The sequence below is a fragment of the Equus asinus genome, chromosome 23 (assembly GCF_041296235.1).
Source record: "Equus asinus isolate D_3611 breed Donkey chromosome 23, EquAss-T2T_v2, whole genome shotgun sequence".
Lineage (NCBI taxonomy): Eukaryota > Metazoa > Chordata > Mammalia > Perissodactyla > Equidae > Equus > Equus asinus.
Window position 1 is genome coordinate 52,169,903 of NC_091812.1, and position 27,292 is coordinate 52,197,194.

Genomic DNA, 27,292 nt, shown 5'->3' on the forward strand with positions numbered 1-27,292 from the left:
ACATAGGGTTGCCATAAACCTTCAATTTGTAAAAAATGCAATATCTGCAAAGCAGAATAAAACTGAGGTATGCTTGTAATTGGGAGTGTAAATTGGTAAAGCCTTTTAGGAAGACATTTTGGCAGTTATCTATCAACATAATTAATGCAAATGATGCCCTGACCCAGTAATTCTGCTTGCAAGAATCTCTTCCATAGAAATATTCAAATATGTGTACAAAGACATATATATATATATATATATATATATATTATAAAATGTTTACGGTAGCGTTGTTTAAAATAGCAAAAAAAATAGGAATGATCTGCATGTGAGTATAACATTACCATGGAATACCATTCAGATGTTTAAAAATACTGACTTGGAAAGCTATATTGCTAAATGAATTAAAGGCAAGTCACAGAAAAATATTAAAGATTGATATATTATGCCCCCCCCATCTCTACATTGACACACAGTTTATCTATGCAAATGCATGGGGGAAAATTTAGAAAGGCTATATACTAAATAGTTAACAATGGTTAAACGGAGTCAAGGGAATAAAACTCCTTAGTTTTATTCCACACACTTTTACTAAGAGTCTACTCCCGCACACTTTTAAAAAGAGAGTAACATATTGGTGAATATAGGGGCTGGCCCCGTGGCCGAGTGGTTAAGTTCGCGCGCTCCGCTGCGGGCGGCCCAGTGTTTCGTCGGTTCGGGCCCTGGGCGCAGACATGGCACTGCTCATCAGACCACGCTGAGGCAGCGTCCCCCATGCCACAACTAGAGGAACCCACAACGAAGAGTGCACGACTATGTACCGGGGGGCTTTGGGGAGAAAAAGGAAAAAATAAAATCTTTAAAAAAAAAAGAGAGTAACATATTGGTGAATATGACTAATTACTGGCAGAAAAAGAATGCAGTAGTAACAGCATCACTTTATAGTCCACAGAGTTTAAAACAAAAAAAATCACTTTTCAATAAAACTAAGGGTAAGGACCACAGAAAATGACTATCTTTCTATGAATTCTGAATGTAATTTTCTTTTAAAGATTTTTTTTTTTGCGTTAAGGAAAAAGCACCCATAAACTTGTATTCTAGCCAACTGAATATCTTTCTTAGAGGACAGATTATCAACATTTTGTCAATCTATGCTCCTCAGAAACAACTCTTCTCAAAGGTCCAACAAGAAAGTATGGTATTTATTCTACATGTAAAGCTAATACACTTCCTGGCGGTGGAAATCTATTTTTGGCAACATCAAATTACCCCTCTCATTCTGCTTCAGTCCTTGAGTTTTACTCATGTACTTTCTCTGAGGACAGAATGAAAGAGAGAGGCACGGGATTCTTTCACAGCTAACGCACTACAGGCGATTATGTTTCAGTGTGCCTATTGGTTTAGAGTTTTTGAAACACACATGATTCTCATAGATACAGAATAAACATACATGAACTCAAAAGAAGCACTGACACTCCACCACTCCTCTTGACACGGACCTGTCAAATAAATGAGCAAAACTGAAGACAAGCTTCTTGGAAGCAAGAAAAGCACAAGGATAGAGATGGAACCAAGGACAGGGTGAAATCCTTATATGTAGCAGAGGAACTCTTCCAAGATCACACGGAAGTCTTTGATGCTGTGTCTCATCTCCTATGAAAACTCTGAACGATACTTTTTCATAAACCATCATTGTAAAGGATGTTCATTCTTCAAGATAGAGTTTAAAAAACTCCAAAGATGAATAAAATGATAAATACTCAAAAGAAATGAAATGCACATTCTGGAGCAGCAGTCTAATCTGTTAAATTTTTATCCATGGATCATTTCAGTAAAAAAGAAAGAAGAAATATATCCAGCTTGGAGATACACATTGGAATATAGTAAAATTTTGGTTTCTAAGACACTCTAAGAAGATAAATTAAAAGACATGGCAAAGCAATAGTTTTTTTAATTAAAAAATTAATAAAATATAGAAAAGTACTTAAAATACTACATCCATCTACTTTCCACTGAGATTAAACAGATCTTAACACTTGCACTGTGTTTACCTCTTTTTTTTTTAAAGATTTTATTTTTCCTTTTTCTCCCCAAAGCCCTCCAGTACATAATTGTATATTTCAGTTGTGGGTCCTTCTAGTTGTGGCATGTGGAATGCCGTCTCAGCATGGCCTGATGAGCAGTGCCATGTCCGTGACCAGGATCTGAACCTGTGAAACCCTGGGCCACCAAAGTGGAGTGCAGGAACTTAACCGCTCGGCCAGGGGGTCAGCCCCCTACCTTTTTTTTTTTAAAGAAATAAAATTTTATAAATATAAACTTCTCCAGCCCTCCTCCCTGAGTAACCAATACCCTTTAGTTCCTGTGCCAACATTTCAACTCATGCTCTTGTACTATATATGTGTCTTTCCGTAACATCATTTATTCCTGGCTTCAGCGGTTTATAAAAATATATACAAATGATATCATAACCATATACATATACTTCTGTGATTTTTGTCATCGTTTTTGGTCTTGAAACATCCATGTTGCTACCTTAACTGTTCAATAGCGTTCTATTTATTATTAACCCACCAGTCACTATCCACTTCTTTACATAGGCCCAGTTAGGTGTATCCTACTTTATTCTACTTTCTCAGTGGTGGCCTGGTGTCTAGTGGTTAAGACACAGCACTCTCACCACTGTGGCCAGGGTTTGTTTCCCAGTCAGGGAACCATACCACCCATCTGTCAGTTGTCCTACTGTGGGGGCTGCATGTTGTAGTGGTAGTGAAAGCTATGCCACTGGTATTTAAAACACCAGCAGGGTCACCCGTGGTAGACAGGTTTCAGTGGAGCTTCCAGACTAAGACAGACTGGGAAGAAGGACCTAGCCACACACTTCCAAAAAAACTGGCCATGAAAACCCTGTGAATAGCAGCGGAACATGGTCTGAAATAGCACCAGAAGATGAGAGGATGGTGCAAAAAGACCAGGCAGGGTTCTGCTGTGCTCTACACAGGGCCGCTAGGAGTCAGAATCAACTCAACGGCATTAACAACAAACTTTTTCATATTATAAACACTGAAATATATATGTCTCATCGTCCACCGGTGAAAATAGCAATCATTAAGTATAAAATCTAAAGAAAATCTAAAATTAGAAAAGAGAAATAGGCTAATCTGGATACTAAACAGAAAATCTACTTAACCGTATTCAGCCCCGTGACTATTTTATCATGGCCCCAAAGGAATAACTGCTCTACATCTCATAAGCCTCTTTCTTCCTTCATATCTTAAGAAACTAAAATTCCTCACAAAGTGAATAAATAACGTCTTTCAGTCATAAGAATGACTACCCAAAGTGTCAAGACTGAATTTGTGTATGTGTGTGAACACACACACACACACACACACACACACACACACACACACACACACTGCTTGCTGCCTCTTCATCCTTCATTTTTTCTTTTTAAATCTGATGTATGGGGAGATTCTAGTCATTTCTGTAAGGAAGGAAATTGGGCAACTCAGAAAATTTCTCTATGCAACTGAGAACTTGTAAAAATGACCAGAAAAGGTAACGACAAAGGAGAGAAGCTTCTCACAAGAGATCATAACTGTCAATCCTCTAATTTCTTTTGGGACAAGACCTTTTTCTAGCTTGAAAGCCTAGACTCATCCTATGGGGCAGTCCAATGTCTAGATGAAATAAAACACTGGAAATGGGGAGTGTGACAAAGGGAAGAAAAGCATCTGTGATCTCCATTAATTCAACTTTTGTGATATTGAAAAGGGGGATGGGTAAGGATACAGGTTCTGACTTCCTTCCAATAAACACAACCACTTAAATTAAAAATTGATACATCAAAACTGGGCAAAGAGTCTGAATAGTCATTTGTCAAAAGAAAATAAACAGGTGGACAAATAAGCACATGAAAATATTTTCAACATCACAAGTCATCAGGCAAATGCAAATCAAAACCAAGATGAGGGGCCGGCCCCATGGCTGAATGGTTAAGTTCACGCGCTCCGCTTCGGCGGCCCAGGGTTTTGCTGGTTCGGATCCTGGGTGCGGACATGGCACCCTCATCAGGCCACGCTGAGGTGGCATCCCACATACCACAACTAGAAGGACCTACAACTATAACATACAACTATATACTGGAGGGACTTGGGGAGAAAAAACAGAAAGAAAAAAAAAAAAGGAAGACTGGCAACAGTTGTTAGCTCAGGTGCCAATCTTTAAAAAAGAAAAAACCAAGATGAGATACCACCTCACACACACTATGATGACTGTAATAAAAAAAAAAAGCAAAATGGAAAATAACAAGTGTTGGCCAGGATGTGGAGAAACTGGAACCTTCATACATGACTGGTGGGAATGTAAAATAGCACAGTCATTTTGGAAAACAATTTGGCAGTTCTTCAAAAAGTTAAACATAGTTATGAGCCAACAACTCCATCTAGGTATAGACTCAAGAGATCTGAAAACATATGTCTACACAAAAACTTGTATACGAACGTTCACAGCAGCATTATTCCCAGTAGCCAAAGGTGAAAACAAGACAAATGTCCGTCAACTTATGAATGAATAAACAAAATGCAGTGTATTTATACAATGGAATATAATTTAGCTATAGAAAAGAATAAGTACTGATACATCCTAGAACATGGATGAACCTTGAAAACATACTAAGTGAAAGAAGCCAGTCAGACACACAAGGCCACGTATCGTATATTCCATTTACATGGAACGGCCAGAATAGGAAATTATATAAAGGAAGGAGATTAAGGGTTGTGAGGAGTCAGGGGAGGAAGGAATAAGGAGTGATTGCTAATGGGTACAAGGTTTCTTTATAGAATGATGAAAATATCCTAGAATTAAATAGTGGTGATGGTTGCACAATATACTAAAACCCACTAGTTGTACACTTTTTAAAAGGGTGAATTTTATAGTATGTAAATTGTATCTCACATTGTAAGTATATGAATTATATCTTTTAATCAAATTTAAAAAATGAAGAATTAAATTTCTTTAATTTTAATTTTTAATTTAATTTTAAAAAATAAATGAATTAAATTTTTTTAAAAAGCAAGCTAAAAACTAGTTTCTTAAGGGAAATTTAGCTTGAAATGAGAAAAAAACAAATCAATACATCAATGTAAAAGCATATCACATGAGCAGACATTAATGCATTTCAACAAATTCTGATCTGATGAAAAACATGTGACCAATTTTGTGGTATTACTAGTGAGAAAGCTAATCATTATTCTAGCAAAAAGTTACTGTTTCTGAAGAAATAGAAGTTAAAAGAATAGCAAATCAAGAGAAACATCTAAGATCAAGCATCTGGTTTTAACACTTTCCAACTGTGTGTGGCCTTAGACAAGCCATTCGACATTTCCATGACTCAGTTTCCTTTCCTGTAAAATAGGAATACCAGTACTAACTTCTCAAAAGTTCTTATAACTCTACTAAATGAAATAACATATGTAAAGGGCCCAGCAGACTGCCAAGGACAAAGTAAGCACTCAAATATTTAACTCCACAGAAACAGGTTATGCCAAATATGCTCCCAAAATACAAATATTGAAAAAAACCAATTAATGGGGGTAGCAGGTTTGAAGGCAGGTGATGCAGCAGGAATATGGTGCATGAAACAAGTTCAGAGACAAAAAAGAAATATAGAAAATAAACTCTATCCCTTTCATCCACACATTCCTACTTTACAGGAGGGTTTTACTACAGCTTAATTAAAAGTGAATTCTCTCTTAAATGAAAAGAGATTTTTGCTGAATTGAAGGCTGGGTCTTCTACACACTGGAAAAAGCCAGTGGGACATTGTGCCAATGGAAGGACACTGAACATGAAAGAGTGTCTGCTCAGGGGTTCTTCAGGGGTTCTCCAACTTTGCTGTGCATCAGAATCACCTGGAAGGCTAGTCAATATGCAGATTCCTAGGCCCCACCCCCAGTGACTCTGATTCAGTAGATTTGGGATGGAGCCTGAGCAGCTCATGTCTAATCTGCTCTTGGGTGCTGCTGATGCTGCTGGTCCAAGGACCACACTTTATGGAGCACTGGCTTGGATAACAGAACATTCTATTCGTTCAGTTCCTTACAAAAGAAAAAGGTGAATTATCTCACTTTTTATTCCAAAGTAGCAATTATCATTACTTTGGAATAAAAGGAAGAAACAGTGTGATTAAAAATAACAGCTAGCACTTATTAAGTGCTTCCTTATATATGAGGCATTTTTCTAAATACTCTATACAGATTCATTTTCTCTAATTCTCCTGCCCACCGTATGAAGCAGATACTCTTCTCCTATCTCCATTTTATAAATAAGGAAAGTGAGCCCCAAAGGTTGAGCAATTTGTCCAATATTATGCAGTTTATGTGTTTTGCCACACATGGACTGCTGAAAACTTGTAAATCCAGTAAAATATATAATATCTAAAGTTGATATAACTGTATATACATGTTATATATGTGTGTATCAGCTAAAGATAAATGAGAGAATATTCTTTGCAAGTCTCAAAATTCTAGAAATACGAAAATGAGAAAACGAGCATTTCACTAAAAAGCCACAATTTCTCTTTTCTATTTTACAAACATATATTAATCTTCTTTGTCAAAGTGGTAATCACTCTTCCCTTAAAAGGAACATTTAATGAATTTCTTATAATATGACTTCATACAATTGAAATTATCTTTTTCTAGCTACTTCCTTCATAATTAAAGATAACAATAGCCAAATTTCTTAGAAGACAAATTTAGCTTTTATTTTAAAATCATCTAGTGAGAGAAGTGCTTATGAATCAAAATTATTTTAAACATCATTTGGTTAATGGAGGATCTTGTACTGAAAGATTAATGGATAAAGATTACATACCTTGTTTTTAAAATAAACCTCAATTGGCAAAATGAAACCAGCATACCCAGATTCTTCTACTTTGTAAGGTGGATCTTTGCACACTGCAACATTAAAAAAAGAAAATAGGTGAGATGAGAATAAGAGACAAAAAGACATTCTTCTTTTTTTTAAAAAAAAGAAAATCCCATTCTGCCTTCTAGATCATCCTTAATTTTCACAGCTCCTTGCCAAGCCCCCTTCTGAGTCTCTGGTCTACTCTTTAGATCTACTCCAAAATCTATAATTTTCCTAAGTAAATCAAATATGTAAGTTATCTATTCAAATCTTGAAGGGGTTATTAGCTCATCACAGTCAACCGGGATCATTAATGACTTGGCTTCAGTTGTTATCACTCTGCCCTAAAGCTTTAGGGGAACGGAGCACAGCTCCTCATGACAAATGACTCTAAGTTCCCTAACAAAAGTACTATCCATGTCTAGTCTTTGATGTAAATCTCTCCACCCCTAAATTCCTTGCTTCTCTGAGATGCCTTGATTTCTGTGCCAAAAAGTAGCAGGACCATCCTTAGAAAATCCCAAACCCAGAGTCCCCCAACATTATGGGTGCCCATTAAGACTCACTCTCCCCCAGCTCCCCCAGAAAAAGAATGCTTATTGAAATATTGGTATACATACACTTAAAATCGATTCACATCATAAAAATACATAAGAAACAATAAGCCCTTTGTGTTTCTTACGAAGGAAGACTACTAGGCAAGCTCTTGGGAAACGAGAGACACCCTAAGAAGAAAATATGATTTCCTCCTACTAAAATTTCCATTAAACCAAAATCAGTCACAAGTCACCTGAAATTATTTTAGTCTAGATTGCATTCGGTAGTATCACAAAGAAGGAAAAATGTACATGCTGAACACCAAGGTCACACAGCCTGGTGGCCCAGTCCTCTGCAGCAGGCTCCAGCATACCATTTCAGCCTTCCTCCTTTTGTCATCCACCAAACCTTCTGTGCTTCATTCAACTGCATCAACCACCCCCAAATATGCCCAGCACTTCCCCCCGTACCCTGTCCTTCTGGTATTCCTTCCATCACACCTTCATGCTAATCTTAGTGTCTTCTGCTAGTTCAAATCCCAGTTTCTTCCCAAGGCCTTTCCAGACCACGAAGTACTATCAACTCTTCTCCTTTGATCTTCCCAAAGCATTAACTGTCTGAAACACTCAGATGAAAAGAGTTCCTCATTACCATATACTCAGGAATCTCATCTGTAATTTCCTTTCATTCCTCAAGGATAGAAGCATTTACCTCAGGAACATACAGTGTCAAGACAAGGGCTCAGGCTACAACATCCAGCACACTTGGGTGCCAATCCGGGCTCCACCTCAGACAAGCCAGGCTACCTCTAGAAGGTTACTCCACTTCTCTGAACCTCGGGTTCCTCTTCTGGACGGTGTGAGGATCAAACAGGATGAGGTATGGGAGAGACACAGCACAGGTCCTGGCCCATATAAGGTCTCAATAAGTGAGTGAGTGAGGCAGAAAAATCTAACCCGTAAAATATCCAGTCATCATGTAACCTTTCAGGATGAAAAAAGAAAAGAGGCAGCAAGTCAAGAGCCCTGCCTTTGGATGAGAAAACCCTGCTCCGTGACCCTGGAGTAAGGATTCTCTAGACAGCTTCCATTTCCTTCCCCTTTACAAGAGAGAACATCATCTACACATCTGTAAGCACGGCTGTCAAAAAAGCAAGGAAACTATATATGTGGGGAAATATAAGTGTGAGGCATTTTTATTACAGACGATGATGATATCCATGAAAATTGGTTAGATATTCCACGAGTACAAATATGGTTACAAAGAGGCATACCGAAGACAGGATTTTAACACCTGGCAGTCTCCTTTAGCCCACCTTAGAAAAATTACCCCAAACTGACATCAGAAGAAGAAAATCAGGAATGACGACGCTCACCTAACCTTACAAGTTTCTCTAATAAAAAATGAAACAGCAAAAGGACTCAGAGTGGCTTCAGTCCCGCATCCACAAACCACCCGCTAAGCTGTCATGAATATTCAAATACCCTGAACACTGAGGGGTATGCCACTAAATACCTGAGCACCCCCAACCCCAGCCCAGCTGGAAGGCCAGTTAGTATTACACCCACGACATTTGCAGGCTATAGAGCCCCTTTTCAGAACAGCAGCTTCAGTGTCCAGGTTGTTTGGGATTAATCATGCCAATGTCATTTGAAGGAAGTTTATTCTGTGAGATGTCGTACATGCCAGAGAAGTTATAGCTTTTCCTCTGTACACCCTTTTGTATAATTCATTTTCTCTATTCTGCATGCAAATTGCTCCTATTATAGGAAACAGCTGTTAGTGAGCACATCTTATAGTTGAAGGTCTTAGATTTTTTTTCCACCCTCCAAAGGAAATAACCTGTTATGGATCAATTCCATAGAAGTCTGGTTTTATAAAAAACTATTTGTCAACTCATACTTCAATTATTTTTAAATGCAATACTGTCATTAATAACCATGAATAATGTCTATAGAGCACCCTGAGTTCTTAATTAGAAGCAAACAAGAGGAATTTTTTCTACATAATAAACATCCCAGAAAATGAGCAGCAATGCAAATACAAATTTATAGTTCTAATCTGAAGAAAGTCAAATTAGGGGAAGTAGTTTGTTTATTTACTTGAGCATCTTATAACCAGAATCTTCAACATGAGTTTCTAATCTAGTTCTTAAAAAGAAACAGGAGTTAGAAAGTAAAACATTTTAGCCAGTAGGCATAGTACATCAGACATAAAGCAATTATTTTTAAACTAGTAGAACCACATTTGGGACCACCTTCCGTCACTCAGCGACACTTCATTAAGAATCCCTTTTCTATGATCACTGACCACTGTGTCACTTTTATAAGATGTAAGCATCCTAAACTCTCCAACTCATTCTTCCTCTCAGTCATTCGAGAATCAGATAATCCTTAAGATCTAGGTAAGAAAAGGCCACGTTTCAGAAGTTATTGCAGGGATATTCATCTTTCAAAAGCCATCAAAGTTTTTTAGGTGACAATAAAATGGGAGGATTAATATTTATTCTTTAAACTATGCATATTAACTCGATAGAAATCACTGGAAGCTCTTGTTCCTATTAAAATCCAGCCCACATGTTAGCTCCTTCAGAACGTCTCCCTTGTCCCTCTTCCAAGCTTCTCTTGTTGCACTTATCAGGCTGGTGCACTTTATCAGGCTGGCGGATAACATCCATTTACCTCTCAGACTCCTATACTAGACTGAGCCCCTTGAGGTCAGCAACCCCATCATTATTCATATCTGTAACTCTGAGCACGAACATTGAGCCAAATAAGAGGTGCTTAATACATGTTTGTTGAATTGAATTTTTTCAAGATTCATGCTACCGTTCACTAATTTACCACTGCTAAAGAAGCTGCTTTCTAGGAGTAGCGATGAGTTGACGTTAGCCAAACTCTTCTCCAAACTCCCTACAATCAACATAAACTTTTAAAAGTTGGTATGGTGATAGAAAGTATGGCCACAGAGGAGTCGTCTCTCAAAAGCTGAGTACCCAACGTGCAACTGGTTCTAATTCTGACAGCACCAAATTTTAAGAAATTGAGTTAACCTATGGGTCACAAGATCTCTAAGGTCATTTTGAAACTAACATTATATAGCCATAAATAACATCTCCCATCTCCTCTCCTTCCACACATGACTACCCACGTACTCCAAGGCTGTACCAAGGAGACATTTTCAAAACTCTCTCTGTCCAATTAATCACACGTATCATGAAAGTCCATCAGCACACAATACCCAAAATTCATGCCTTAGAGGAAGAGACCAAAGTTTTTTTAAATAATGAGTAAATGTGCTTTTGCTCCTAAAATAGCTTTTCAAAATAACAGGCACGATATAGAGCCATATACATAATATACAGTATGATGCTAACTATACACATTGACCATTAATCTACTTAATTTTTAAGTTGAGCAAAAGATGTACACAAGGAAGAAAAATATATGAAAAGGAAAAAAGGTCATGACTTGGTTAACCTGGAATAAGTCAAATCCTTGCTTATTACCTGAGATTTTAAATATTCTTCCTTTAGCAGAAAAAGATTTGAAAAAGAGCTATGCTTGCTACAGAGAAATAAATGCTCCTCAGATGAATAAATGAATTTGTGCTTACATAATAAATTACATATACATATACAATAAATAAATTTAATCAATTAATCAAAAGATCCCATTTTTTTAGCACCAAAAAAAAAAAAAAGAAAGTCTTCCAGATCCATAAGACCCTCATTTAAGCTTTAAAGAATATCATTAGGAACCATTGTTTCCCTAATCCTTAGGAAAACAGCTGGAAGATTCCTCTCCAGAGCCTCTCTCCAGCCTGTTTGCTTAGACACTCTGATTTATGCCCATCTGAATACCCTCATTAAGGACATGGCCCAGTTGCCCATTGATAATTACTGGTTTTACTTTATTTACTGTGCAGAGCCCTTCAGGAAGGAAGCACATCAAACTCTCTCTAGATGGAGATTGGTTATTACCACTGCTTTGGGCCAAATGTCCCTTCCAACTTGAGCATCTTGGACCCCTCCCCTTCCTGCTTTAGTTCCACCATGTCAGAGCCCCCAAGAGTAGTGAGACAGGGTGCTGCATGGCCCATGTCTCTGCCCCCAGCTGTTCTGCGTAGTGTTTGGAAGTCTAAGGCTAACATCCAGTCGTCTGAGCACCACACTGCCACTGAACATGGCCGAGGCTTACACTTGTGACATTATGAAAAGAACAAAAATCAACAGTTGGGGTTTGTTTTTGTTTTTATAAGCACGCGCGCGCACACACACACACACACACACAAAATGATTCCGCCATTGCTTCTATTCAGCCCATTTCAAAACAAATATTTCTAAACAACAAAAAATGTTTTCCCCCTTTGTCTCACTTCCTCATTTCCTTGAAAAAGGATTAAAGGTAACATTGAGCAACTTTTGAGTTGTATTGTTGAGTTGTTTTTACCTGGTTGATTATTTTTTTTTTAATTCAAGCGCAATTCTAAAAAGCTAGCTGCTTCCTATGCAATAAAGAACTGTGACCACATAAGAGAACTGAACAATTAGCTTTCATAAAGTTTTAAAGAAACAAACCAGATACAGTTAGCTAACTGGGCAGATGGGGAACACCTGTCTACTCCTCGAATTCACCACTCAAGGACCAACTCAAAGAGCCCCTCCTCTGGAGAGCCTTCCGCCAAAACTCCAAAGCAAAAATGGCAGTTTCCCTCTTCCGGGTCCAACCTTTTTTCTCATCGCATCATATTAGCTCATCCTAATATACCGATACTATCAAGCCCCACGCTCATCTCAATTTAATTCTGTGCTTTCCAAGGGCTAAGGCTGTGTCTCCTGTCTGAACCTAGCCCACCATCTACAAAATTGAGTTGAATTAATGAAACATAACTTCAGTATGAGCTTCAAAGGAAGAGATGGACAAAGCCTGGCAGCTGAGAGGAAAGGCCTGGATGGCAAGCAGAAAGTAGGAGTAAAGGCATTAGGAAAGTCAAACAGCATAAGCAGAAACACTAGAAATGATGAAGGAAAAACAGATAATATGGATAAAGCTTATACTTGTATAGAGAACCTCATACTATACACACTCAGAAAGTTCAGGTGGCTAAAAATCGATTACACACATAAAAGAAGGATCATTAATTTTGAAATGCTACAGAAAATTCCTAGATTTGAAATAAGAGTTCAAGATTCCAAATTGGCCATATTGAAAAAGTCTTGATGATGATACATAAAAACGACTTCATTTGTTAGTAACTTGGCATCTTTACTTATAGACTCAGAATATCTCTAGCCTCTCTCTCCTGAGGTTAAAAAAAAAAAGGAGGATATTCTTTTTTAAAATATGCACATTTTTAGCTTTCTGAAGAGTTACGTCATTAGAGTTAGCAGAGCCCATCTAGCTGAAGTTAAATCAATACACTTCATCTTGAGGGAATATAACCATGATATTAAAATAAGACCACCTTCATAATCAGCTCTTCAAGGAACCTAAAACAAATGAGCCAACAAAATACAGAAATTGCCCCAAACTAGATAACATCATGAATTGTTAGGAAATATTAAATATAAATCCTCAAGCTTATGTCGCTCACTAAAATTGATAGTACTTCCACCAACTTGCCCCAAGTTCCCTCAATATAACTTAATATATAGCATTGCTTCAAATAATTGGCCTAGTAGAGACAAGACCTAATTTTTTTCTTGAGAATTATTCAAATGGAAAAATCTTGAGATTTCGATCTTAAGGGTGACCATCATTTTCTTTAAAGTTAAACCTTGGGAAAAATATATTTCAGAAAGTCCACCCAGAAAAGCAACATTAGCTACATGGAAAATAATCTTCTAGGGAAACAACTAAGACCCTCCCAATATTTGGCAGGAGCATCTTCATTTCAGTGCAAACTACTACATCATCAAAAAGTTGGTCATCAAAAACACAGTTCTCTGGGGCCAGCCTGGTGGCATAGTGGTTAAGTTCAAGTGCTCTGTTTAGGTGGCCCAGGGTTCACAAGTTCAGATCCCAAACATGGACCTACATACCACTTGTCAAGCCATGCTGTGGCAGTATCCCATATATAAAATAGAGGAAGATTGGCACAGATGTTAGCTCAGGGACAATCTTACTCAAGCAAAAAGAGGAAGATTGGCAAGAGATGTCAGCTCAGGGCCGATCTTCTTCACCAAAAAAAAAAAAAACCCACACCACATAGTTCTCCTTTTTGCAGCTTTTTATCATTTATTCAAATACATTAAGAGCCACTAAAGGGCCCACTTCCTACAATAATCACCTCCTGATTTCTGGATGTAGCAGAAGTAAACAACCCTTGGGACAGCCCTCCGGCATCAAAGTGTCACCCCAAATTTTACACTTGGCCCAGCTACCAATAAGACTGGGGCTGCTTTTTATTTAGAGAGGACAAAAGAAATTTAATGTCATCATTTATAAAATTATCCTATTTCCTCATTAATATTAATTTATTTTTCTCAATAATACTAGCCTAATTAATTCAACCTAACAGGCACTATCTAATCATAAGGCCACAAAGATTAGGTGGAGTCCTGCTCTCAAGCAGGCGACAGTCTAGCCAGAGACATCGCTGTCTAAGTGCAGATTCTATTCCAGAGAATGGAGATAGAGCAATCAACACAACTGACAGGGGCCCTGCGCTTATTAAACTTACATCCACTGATGGGAGGCAGAGGAGGGAGGAGGAGAGAAGAAAGAGAATGCGCACACAAGGAGATATTGAGAAAGAAAGTATTGAGTGGTAATTGGTTCAGTGAGTATAAAACAGTAGAATAATAGTGCCAATGTGAAAATAAAGCAGGCTGATGTGAGGAGAATGGGGAGCTCCGTTTTCTTTAAGATTAGTATTCCCACTCTGAGGAGGTGACGTTTAAGCTGAGATCTGAGAGAAAGAAAGGAGCAGGGTATGCGTTGGCCAGGCAGGAAAAAAAAATGCTATTTATGCTGCTTACAGAGGCGGATGTGTCAACAACCTAAAGACAGCCTGTCCTTACAATCGCCTCCAGGCTGCTTAGTCCCTCACCTGGAGGTAAAGGCCACTTCCTCCTTTCTGAACATTCCCTCCCGAACTTCTCTTCCATCCTGAATTCACCATTTAACACCCACACAGGTTTGGCTATTATGATTTCACAAGCTCATTTCTCAAATCTGAAATTCTCTCAATGCTACAAACTCCCAAGAAAGCAATACATCTCCTTTAAAAGTCTTCATTATGATTCTTCATGAAGAAGATAGATATAATTCTTGGGAATTATATAACCTAATCTTAAATTCTTCACAGTGAAGATAGATACAGTTCTTGGGAACTGTATAACCTAATCTTAAATGACAGACATTTTTTTGAAAAAAGGCTGTGCCTTGAAATTTCAGAGTTCCTAAACACAGTACAGAAGGAAGCGTCTGGACTAAGAAACACCAACTATAAAAAAAAAAACTGTGCATTTTAAGTATGGTTTGAGAAAAAGAAAGATCACAAGTGACAAGCTATCTATTCAAGGGGAGGGAAATAGTGCTGCAAGGAAAAAAATTACCTGGTTCACAAGAGAAAAGAAGAGCACGAGAGTGATGACATTCAAAATATTAGAATACAGTCACAATTTTCTCAAACACATATATTCATATTAAAGAGACTTTTTTCAACTGGAATAAATTTTTTTCTTTATTAAGTATGCAGTGTATAAGAGCCACTTTTAAATGTGTTACATCCATCTTTTCTTACATAGCATGCAATTCCATTTTTAATACTTGCCCTTTAAGTATTCAGTGCAGAGGATGATGAAATGGTGTTATACACAAGAGAGCTATCAACTGTATTCGGGTGACAGAAGTGGCAATGTGTTATAAGATAATCAAACATAATAAATCGAAGTTAAGACATTTCCCACTATAAAAAAATACAACAGCCTAAGAGATCACCACAACCTAACTTCACAGAAACACTGAAAAATAATGATGCAAAAAAAAGTCAATGATCCAATTTTTCTCTTCTCAATTCATTTTTGCTTTATCCCCTTTTCAGTAGGAAAGACAAATGCTTCCAGGGAAGGAAGTAGAACTATTCTAACTTTAGAGGAAGGGTTAAGAACAAGATTTCTTTTCAGTATCTTTTGGACTCTACTTTGTTTTTCTGTTTAGCATTTGGCACAAAGACAGACTATCCTAAGCATCTAATTGATTTAAGCTCCATTAGTTATTACAAATGAAGACAGAATGAGGGTGACAGTAACATGATGGCAACTGTTTATACATTGTGTATACAGGAATGTGGTTCCTGTTTAGCCTGACAATCTTCCGATCTTCTCAAACAAACCAGGGAAGATCCTATATCTCCACCCTTCTAAAGCAAAGGTTTTCAAACTGTGTTCCAGGAAACCCTACACTCCTGCAGTGTGTGTTAGTGGTGTACTGTAGCGTGTATTGCTTTTACAAAAGCAATAGGGCATTTTTGCCCCAAACAATGAAAATTTAAATAGTCTAAGAACCAATCCTGAATTTTAGATACAGTATTAGGGTCCCTTAAGATTATGTGGGGGGGTGGGGGGGGGGAAGTAAGCCACTGCTAAAATAAAATCTGAAACCACTGTTCAAAAGTACATTATAAAGGGGCCGGCCCAGTGGTGCAGCAGTTAAAGTTCAAACGTTCCACTTTGGTGGCCCGGAGTTCACCAGTTCAGATCCCGGGTGCAGACCCACACATCGCTTGTCAAGCTATGCTGTGGAAGGCATCCTACAGCTAACGTAGAGGAAGATGGGCATGGACGTTAGCTCAGGGCCAGTCTTCCTCAGCAAAAACAAGAGGAGGATTGGCAGCAGATTGGCTCAGGGCTCATATTTCTCAAAAAAAAAAACATTATAAAAATTTACCTATATCACTAAAGTAAACCTTTTATAGAGTATGATTTTTTGCTTGCTCCTATTAAACATAGTAGTGATCTACTGTTTCCTGCCTATCCTGACATAAAGAAAGTGAGCTACATCGATTCCTCAGTTTTGCAGCTCTCCCACGTCTTTGGGCTAAATAGAGATAGATAGTAACAGGACAAAGAACAGCCTTTATTCTTTGTAGATCAAATCATCAAATGCAGTGCTAAATGCATGGTCATCATGGTCTCTGAATTCCAGGAATTACTTAGTAAAGGGAAACAGTACAAATATAAATGAAAGCAAAATGAGAACGAACACAAAAACTATTAATAGTATAGATGGGACCACACAAACTGAAAAGCTTAGGGAACAAACCAGGGAGAAGCAGAGTCAGCCACTGGGTTTAATTTTAGTTTAAAGAAAGCAGGTATGATATTGCCAAAAGGAGGAAGAAAAAAAATTTAATGAGTAGTAATGATTTGAGAAAAACCTTAGGAAGAGAACCTTATAGTACAAGTTGGAGAATGCGAGAAACATTCCACTGGACGGGTGACTGAATTAGGTATTTCTTCACGGTTCTTTTCAATCTTGAGATATGAAGGAAATCAGTTTTCTAAGAGGAAGGTAAAAAACAGGATATTGATAAAGAATTTAGGAGCCAACGATGAGCAGCTTTAATCTTACTTGGGAATTCATCGAGAATCACTTACTCATGAGAATAGAAATGAAGGTATCCAACAATGCACAAGGCACATTGACCACTGCTCCAAATAAACTTAGGAGAGTGGCAAGTGTGGAAAATTGAGAGTGAATATGAAGAAAGAGGAGGAAAAAGAAGGTGAAGGTTACCAGAAGTTACTACTGGATCCCAAATATAAACATGAGAATTCTCAAGTACACTGCTGAAACTTATTGTAAGAACTCTAAAAGTGTTTTGCTCACTTAAACCAAAGGTCAGTTGAAAACTTCAGGTTAGCAATAGGCGGCATTTTGCGGCAGAGGAAATTACGTGTAACGTGGAAGCACAAGTGCTTAGTGGTCAAGGGCCAGAGCTTTCGAGAGGAACCCCTTGGTTCAGGTCCCACCATGGACACTCACATAATACGCTCTGTTCTCTCAGTCATGAAATGGAGCCAAAGCTATTAGGTACAACACACAGTTCCTTTAAGCTTTAAGAGATCATCCATGTTGAAGGCATAAATGACATAATTCCCATCAAGCTTTAGAACATTTTCTAGAAACTAGAAAACATCCAGTTATCTAACAGTAGTAGAATACAAACCATAAACATTAGGAACTTATTTTGGACTTTGCCCAAAACCCTTCAAAGAACAGATTTAAATATACATATTTACAGTTTAACTAAACATTCTTAGATCTGGTTTTATTTTGGGCCTTATAGATTCTTGACAAGGATATACGGAAAAAGAAAATATTCCTCGCTTTGGAATTCATCCGGTTCAATCCACCACTAAAAGTACCAGCAGTCGGTCCACACTGTCAGCCAACCTTCAAAGTCAGAAAGCCCAAGGTAGCACATGCTGTGAAAGGCAGTAAATAAAGTTTCCAAGGTTATGTCTAATATGTATATGTCTTACGAAGCACTAATCCTGAAACACTGCAATAAAACAAAGGAGTAGAAAGCAGCAATGTCATCTGAATTTGAGACCTGTGGCGCAGGAAAAGAAAAATTAGCAAGGACTCAAGAGACATGGTTCTGGTTCCATTTCTACCACAAATTCGCCACCTGACCTTTGCAGAGTCCCTTTAACCGTGCACTCCAGACCTTCTCTGTCGCATAAGGAGCCAGCTTCCACTTCAGAGGCAGCTTCTAGATCTAAAATTCTATTCTTCCAAAGACGAGGCATATGTGCTACTTCTCTTCTAACTTGAAGGCAAGCTTTTAGTATCTTCGATTCAGCATAAAACATCTATTAGCGAAATACCATCTCTGCCCTAACACAATCAGGAAATTGGGACAAAAGAAACAAAAGAACAACAAGAACAAAGACTCAAAATCAAACTTTAATTATTTTTTATTGTTTCTTGGTAAAGGCTTCCCTTTATTAGAGGAGAATTTTATTTTTTTAGACTAGTAAATAAATGTATACTGAATTTCTTTAATAGAGGCTGCCCTATAACAACAAGAAAAAAAATCTATGAATTAGATTTTCATTTTCTTGTTTCCATTCTGATTGTGAAGTCAGATTAATCTGCCAAGTAAGAGCCTGTTTTACATGTATAAATCAAACCAGAAATTTGATTCCTCAGGAACCTGATATAATTTAGTTATAGTAGCATATCAAGTCAAGTATTAAGGAATGAAACATCAGAACATACTGGCACCATTTATGAGAAACATCATGCTTTTAAAAAGCTAAAGTAAAAAATTAAATCAACTGTTTGCACATTAAGCATAGCACATTCTGTAAAAAGCCCTTGAGTGTTATGATTTTACTATATATTGCACTTGTAACACTCTTGTTCTTAATCACATTGAAACATGTTACATTGCTTTTTAAATAGAATGCACCCTGCCACAACGCACTCAATCTTAATAGTATTCCAGAACAGCATGCCTGTATGAAAGATAGGTTGATGAATAGGTTTATGCCCTATTCAAGGAGATGAAACAGCTCAATAGAAAGATTAAATAAGGCTCCTGCCAGTGGTTGAATCTTAAAGTCAAAGAGAAGAACACAACTCAAACCAAATGTTACAGGCAAAGGTCAAAGCAGAGAATAATTAAGACCCTAACTTGAAGAGCTAGCTAATGTTCGCCCATTCAGTGCAAATCAGAAGAAAAATTCCTCCTCTTAAGGTGTGATCATAATAACTTTCACTGAGTCAGTTTCAAAAGATAAATTATAAAACTGAAGGAAGGCAAGCTAAGTCCCAAAATAACCTTTGCAACGACCCACTCCTATTATAAAACTATCGGACCTTAAGTGCAAAATTACATATTAAAGTCTGATTATATCATACTTTAAAAGTTCACTCTAGAACTATTAAATATCAAAAAAAATTAATAGAAATGTGAATTTTGTTAAGAGCTTTTCGGTTAATTTTTTGCAGAATTCTCTTATAGCCCAATTCATTTATATAAAAAGAAAAGAAAGTTTCCAAAGAATAAGCCAGAAATTTATGTTTCCAGAGTGCTTTTTTTGTCTGTTGACTTGAATGTCCAGCCATTGGGTCAGCTGAGTCAGTCCCAAGCCATTCTAACAGAGGGCTTAAGAAAATGCATGCACGTATTTCTCCCCACGTGGACGCAGAGCCTACGGAATGGAAATACAAATTCAGCTATAAGAAAGTCTGAGAAGTATAAAATAGTGCTAAAACAACAGGAGAAAGAAAAGTTGCTTATCATGCTAGTAAATATTTTGGAGGCATTGTAATCCCATCTGGAGAAAAACCTGGATCATTTAAATTTATCATGGGACAACAGGTACATTTGTATTTTATGAAAAGTGTTCTTCTTGTGTGCTGCCATATCCTATGTTGAAAACCCACTATCTAATTTAGTTTCTCTTCCAAATAGTCACATTTTTGGACAATGATGCTGATATCACCTAATGAACTAAGTAAATCATGTGAATACACACATCTCCATATCACACCCATGGAGTAAATACAATCAAACAGAAAGACCTCCAAGAAATCCAATAAGCTTTTCCTACTCTAACAATTCCTTTTCCCTGTTATTCTATTGTCATGAAGAAATGCTGGTAGATAAACTCTAAATCCATCTGACTATAGTTTGGGATCAGGGAGGGTGTAAATTAAACAACAGAACTTGAAATATCACAGGAAGAAGTTTCTAATATTTTATAATGATGATTTATTTATAAATAAATGCCTTTGCCCTCACACTCACCTACTCCCCAAATAAACCCATATCATACATTGCAAATAAGTCATTTTCTTTCCTCCTTAGGACAAATAGGAGTAAGATATTTAAAGACAGCAAATTTCAAATAATTTCTTCCTTAGAGATCATCATAAAGGTATGATTTATTTAACACCTTTCACCAAGTCCCTGAAAGATCACTGATGTCACATAAATCTATAACGTAAGGAAATAAGTAGTGCAAGAGCCCTGCCAGCCACCCCTTTTACAGATGGAATATGACAACTTAAGCAATTTACCCAGAGGTCAGGGAGCTAATTCCTGGCATTCAATCAATAGGTATTTATTAATGGCTTCTCTGCCAAGCACTCTATGCTGGATGCTTGGATGAAAAGTATTTTTTTCTTTTTGCTTATTTGTATCTTCCCATTTTTCTACAAAAACAAAAATTCTTTCTTGTATAATAAAAGAAAAATGTTTAAAACAGTGATGCTGAATGCAGTCAAGAGAAATTAAGAGAAGAGCAAGGTTTCTGGAATTTGAAACATTTGCAAAGTCAAGGAGAAGAGAAATCAAGGTCTCCCACTTGGGTGTACCTTCCACTATATACAATTTCCTATGAAAAAAGACACAATACATTGGTATTGAATTAGTTGAGTTTTACAGAGAAACCAGAGGTAGAGCCCGCAAATCTGTGTTCTCCACCTGGCTCTAACATTTCTTACCTAGAGTAAGTAACTTTAGGCAAGTTATATGACTTCTTTCTACCTCAGATCCTTCTATCCAAAAAATAATAAGAAGCATCACTGTGCAGATCCAATGTAATATTTTAGGTATGTTATGAAAAAACTATTTTGTAAAAGCAAAATTCCCTCCAAACATTAGTCTCAACACATGACGATTTTGTCAACAGTTATGCATACTTCCACTAAATGGGGTCAAAGAGAAGGTGCTATTAGCCAAAATTTCTGACTAACCAAGTGTTGGGTGTTAGAAATATTAAAACTTAGTCTCGGCCCTAAGAACATCTCCCACCATTTTATGGGTAGAGGACTCTAGTAGGATGTGGATATTACGCCCTCACCACCAATACAGCAAGGAAAATGAAGACCTTAAAAAATATATTAAAGTTAGGATAGCATGATTCTGCTAAACTATTAAGATGAAATTAATAATATAAATTTGGAAGTTCCTTAATTCCTTTACAAATATGGTTAACTTGGACTTCATATTTTAGTTTAATGCTTTTGTTCTCTCTGCATGGCTTTAATCCTAGTTTCATTTAGATAATGTATTATGGCTATCAAAATATGTTTCTAGAGATTTGTTTTGAGACTAAAAACTCCAATATTATTTAACTCTATTAGGATTTTTATTTGCCTTAAATTTATTGAGATAACAGAAACTATATTAATAAGCTAACATGCAAATTTTTCAAGTCATTAATGGATTTCCTGGGGTGGGTTAATCTTCTGAGATGGTTTCCACCACCACCACCACTGCCTAATTATTTCCAACAAGTGTGTTGCTGCCCATTCATTTACTCCTTTCACAAGCATTGCATACTTATTACACATCAGGACTAAGAATACAAGCATGAATAAAATAAGGACTTATCCTCAAATAAATCATAGTTAGGTTTTTTGTTTTCGTTTTTTGAGGAAGATTAGCCCTGAGCTAACAGCCACCACCAATCCTCTTTTTGCTGAGGAAAATTGGCCCTGAGCTAACATCCATGCCCATCTTCCTCTACTCTATCTGTGAGGTGCCTGCCACAGTATGGCTTGATAACTGGTGCATAGGTCTGTGTTTGGGATCCGAACCAGCGAACCCTGAGCTGCCAAAGCGGAGCATGTGAACTTAACCGCTATGCCACCAGGCCGGCCCCAGGTATTTTCTACCCAGGCATTTTAATCCCAATTAAGGATTTCAACTAAGCCCTCCCCCATCCCCAGGTTGCAACATTAAATGAATGAAAATGCCAAGTTTCTAGCAGCAACAGTTGACCATTCTGTATAGAACAAACTTCAGGATGGTTTTAAGTCAACCACATATGTACACACGTGCATGTTTTTAATGCAACAGTTCTGGTTAAAAGAAAAACAACTTTCAAAAGCTGTAAGCTGTAATACAAATACCAAGTAAACCAAATTTAGAAATATATCAAGTTCTAACCCATATTGTTTCCTTACTCATATTAGTTCAGCAATTTAATTAGAATTCAATCCTCCTCCCCTCATCAATCAAGAGTCAGTCACCCTCACTAACAAACTTCAACTGCAATTCAGTCATTTTCTGAAGTGTCACTAACACTATATCTACTTAAAAGAAGAAATTCCTAGCTAAGACTCACTGTGTGAGTTTAACTACACCAGAGCAGTGGTCTCTGGATAAGCAATACCAGTACCACCTGGGAAACTTGTGAGAAATGCCCGTTCTCAGTCGCCACCCCAGACCTCCGGAATCGGAAGCTCCAGGGTAGACCCAGCGATGCGCTATCCCAAACCTTCCACACGATTCTGACACCTGCTCCCGTGTGCAAGCCACTGCCTAGAGATTCTCTCCCATTCACCCGGCTCTAAGCAGAGACCTTCTTTCTTTCCATGAATCACTTTTTCTCATTGCTTCAGTTACACAGCTGTTTTTTTCCTCCATCCACTGGGTGAAGTTATTTCCTTTATCCCACAAATTACATCGCTTTCTAAAACATCATTATTTTTGACAGACCAAAGGATTGTGTACAATCATCCCCTAAAATTTCCTTTTCTGTCTAACACTATTTTAATAATACAAAAACTGTTATAACGCTCAGTTTCACCAATTGCAATTAAAAAAAAAAAACAGAAGGACAACAAAACAAAATGTTCAGGAGTAAGTTCATGATTCTTAATGTGATAATAACACAAAGGGTATGTCTGTTAACTGATCAAGCAGTCCTTGCCAGGAAAACACGGACGTGGTCATAGAAGGAACTTTCTAAACATCAGAGACTAAACAACAGTTGCTTTTCACTGGTTGGTAAGGAGTAGGATTGGGTGCAAAATTCAGGCTTAAACCACCAGATAATACACAAACTCTTCCCATAAGAAACGTCAAGAACAGAGTAATCCCATACTGCCACTGCTATGAAAACCATAATCCTAAACGAAAAAGCAAAAGACAACAAAAAACCCAACTGTGCTAATAAATGCAAAGAGCAAAGTAGCTGTAGGCCGTTTAACAAGTAATGGACTCAAAGCCTGGCCCACAGACGACAACGAAGCTCAATACATAAATAATTATTGTGCAACTTGCAATTTACTACAGTACTTTCTAGTCATTGCACAAATAGAATTTATTGTGCCACACTCTTGCTTGATGTCTGTTCCTAGAAGGCTAGAGATAATGCCCAATAGAAGTGTCAAATGCCTAGTGACATGGAATAAAGTCGACTCCCTGAACTGATGATAAAATAACCCGCCCCTTGACACCCGGGGACTCTGACCTTGCCGCAGCTGCTTCTGATTTGCAAGTGTCGGCCGGGAGTGTCTTTTTCTGTCTCTTGGCTCCTAAACTTGCAATATATCAATTCTGAGGACCTTGACATTATTTCTATAACTTTAATTATTGGACTGATTTGAAACAAAAGATTCTTCAGTAATTTCAGCTTAAGACCACACAGAAACTTTCATAATAACCTACTTAAATAAACGAGTAAACTGGAGGAGGGCATTTGGAGAAGTGGTAAAGAGTCTGCATCTGTTATAATCTAAATGCTAGCTAAATTTAGAAGACTAGGACACCTTGAAAATTAGGTTTGGGTAGATACTAATATCCAAATGCAGCCCTGAGTACTTTCATTTTCCATCACTATCTGGCCCACAAATAATATTCCTTATGCCAAGTCAATTACTTTCAAGTTATTACTTGTAAATGGACCTACCTTATCACGTCAGTCTGCTCCTGTACATGAATCTCCCCGCCCATACACTACAAGCCTCAGTCTACCTCCAAAAGCCTCTGCCTTCATTTAGCAGAGACCTTGAGCTCTACCTCTTAGCTTTTACCCCATCCTGATTTGATTTCATGCTACAAACACAGCGCCCTCTCTGATCTAGCTGTTAGCTCAAGAAGACAGAGCCCTACAAGCAGTCTGACCAAAGAAAAAAAAAAATGCAGACCAAAGGAGTATCCTACGACAATAATTTAACGAGAGCAATTTTCTCCCACAGCTTGTAAACTGATTCTGAATTCAACATCCATGGAAAGCACTTTAAATAAACATACCCATTTGCAAGAACATGTTCTGAACATTTCTATTCCAAATTCCATCAGGGCTTGTGGAATATTTTTAAATGGTTGGTAGGTGCAAGGAATAGTGTTCTAACCAATGGAGGACTTACACTCTATGGCATAAGTCAATATCCAAGACTCATGGCTAAACGAGAATAACTTGATTCTATGAATTCACCAAAAGACTATGAGTCTATTCTAATAGCCACTCATCAAACCAAAGCTTTGGGCTACTTGACATTATGAAGAAATGGCAAGAGAAAAGGAAAAGAAAGAATGAAAAATCCATTGCCTTCAGAGTTGATTCATGCCTTTTAAAGGTCGGTATGATTTATACAACCTTAAGGCTCAAGGTGAAGTTATTTGTGCTGACGGGAAGGCAGTCTAGAAAGCAGAAATTCAAACACTGCAGAAATGCCAACCACTTGGTTGTTAATGGCTACGCTTTCTACAGTAAATTTTCATAATGCGAAAGAGGACAGCCAAACAGGTATCCCTCAATAATTTACCTAAAAAAGGCGTATCACATACCCCTACATCTTAACACATTTTCACAAAGAGACCCTGCAAATACGCCCTCCTAGAAGCCACCCTGCACTTTATTAACTTGATGGGCTGATTTTAAAGTCTGATCTGCTGCATTAAAAACAAGGCACAAATCACCCACAGTTAAGAAATCTGTAAGAATGCGTTAACATAGATTAAACAGTTTCATACAATTTGCTACTATTAGGCTGCTGTACTGAAGTGAGTCATGCATATATTAAAGACGGACAATCCAACAGTATCAGAAATACAGCATTTACAGCTCAATAAATATGAGGCTTGGCTCATTTGTTTAAAAATAAACTGGCCCAAGTCCTTGAGTCAGGAATGGAAGCCCCCATTTTCACAGTGGTTTTAGGGAAAAATCACATTTGACTTCATTACTTTGATTGACATTACCCACCTTTCCCATGAATTTGGCATACTCTAAATACCAGGGCTACTGACCCACCAAAGTTGAGTCTTCCTCCAAAATACAGATATTTTCTTTCGATGGGTGGAAGGTAGCACATCAGTAAAGCTATCAGTCAGGGTGCTATTTCCATTAGCAACAAAACTGTCCTACTGGAGCAAATTACACATTTCATTAATGCATATTTTCCTAAATGTCCAATATGAAAATGCTACCTAAAAATTTTCCTAATTATTCCAAATTTATTTGACCCAAAAACAGTTAGGAAATGATGGTCCCAACGTTAATCCTTCTATTTTGTGAAGATATTTTCTTTTTGGTGAGGAAGATCGGCTCAGCTAACATCTGTTGCCAATCTTCCTTTTTTTTTTCCCTCCCCAAAGCCCCCAGTACATAGTCATATATATCCTAGTTGCAGGTCATTCTAGTTCTTCTATGTGGGATGCCACCACAGCATGGCTTGATGAGTGGTATGTAGGTCCACACCCAGGATCTGAACTGGCGAACCTCAGGCCACCAAAGCAGAGGGTACGAACTTCACCACTCAGCCACAGGGCCAACCCTGTGAAGATATTTCTGAATACCTGATGGTAAATAAAGCTAACAAAACAGGAGGAAAAACTAGTGTTTGAGCAACGTACACACTCTTGATTTTGTGCCATCTTCTCTACAAGTACTAAAGAGACAAGTTAGTGGGTTTGTTTTCTAAACAAGCTAGAGAGACCCAAATCCAAGAAATACTTTTAAACAGAGTCCCTGGGACAGCATCTTCATTTTGATGAATATATCCCAGAGTCAAATACGTCATCTAGCAAAGGTTCCTCATAGACCTCAGAGTGCCTCATCCGCACCTTCCTTCTTTATCATATTATGCAAACATAAGTTCAGCAGTCATCTGTGAAACAGTACCCCAAAAAAGCCAAAGAACTTATATCCTTAATACAAAAAAGTAAAGGCCTTAATTCAAAAGGCATGGAGGAATAGTTAGTTATTAGAGTAAATGGTAATATATAATTATGAGCCAAAAATTAAACAAAAGTTTACAGAATCATACTAAAAGCTCTATTAATCATATCATACCTGGTTGAAATTCCTTGGAAACGCCAATGAAATCCAATCTTCTAAGCATTGAAAATGCAAAGCGTTTTACATTCTAAGACAGTATCTCACCTCGAAGCCACCCCCATACCATCCAAAAATAAGTGGCATCTTCATCCTGAAGACTGACATTTCATTGATTTCTCAACACTAAACACAAATTTTTAATAATGAGTACAATAAAAATCACTTGGCTACAATGCCATATTTTAAATTCATGACAATTACTGTAAAGTATGTTAAAGAATCTCTCCTTTAAAACAAAACAGTCTTTACTATCTGTGAATAAAGGCCAGGCTTTAAAACCTATGGTCTTTGTTTTTTCCATCATGCTATAAAGATGCTATAAATAGTTTGACAGACAGTTTCACCTTTAATTGAACCAACTCTGACTAGAACAGGGATCCGGACTTTGTCTCCTCCCCTCCTGGGGGCCCGTGGGACACACGCCGAGGGATTCCACACAAGCTTTAGATGTCTTGGACTTAGACCCTATTTGTTTTGGAACCATGGGTTCCTTTCTTATTAAATTCTTCTATTTGCCAGGAGAAAACTGGAACAAAAATGAAAAAGTCTAATGTGTTGACTTCAAGGTTTGTTCCCATCAGTCATTATAGAAAACTTCAAGGCTTTTTTTTTTTTTTTTCCTTTTTAAGGCAATAAACTCAACAAGCTGCTTACACCCTTTGTTTTTCATAAGTAGTATTTGAGAGAGAGGAGTGAAACCATTAGAGGCTCTGGTTTACAATGGCATTTGGTTAGCAAACCCTGATGTGGTCTCACTCG

At 37.5% G+C, this 27,292-nt stretch overlaps 1 protein-coding gene across 3 annotated transcripts in view; it reads right to left on the bottom strand.

The window, feature by feature from the left end:
* MLLT3 (MLLT3 super elongation complex subunit) overlaps window positions 1-27,292 on the bottom strand; it is a 251,680-nt gene that overhangs the window by 105,314 nt on the left and 119,074 nt on the right. For all 3 annotated transcript variants that reach the window (XM_044756700.2, XM_014845382.3, XM_070495455.1), the window contains exon 3: window positions 6,862-6,944. In XM_044756700.2, the coding sequence (XP_044612635.1) occupies window positions 6,862-6,944 (83 nt within the window). The remainder of the gene's footprint in view (window positions 1-6,861; window positions 6,945-27,292) is intronic.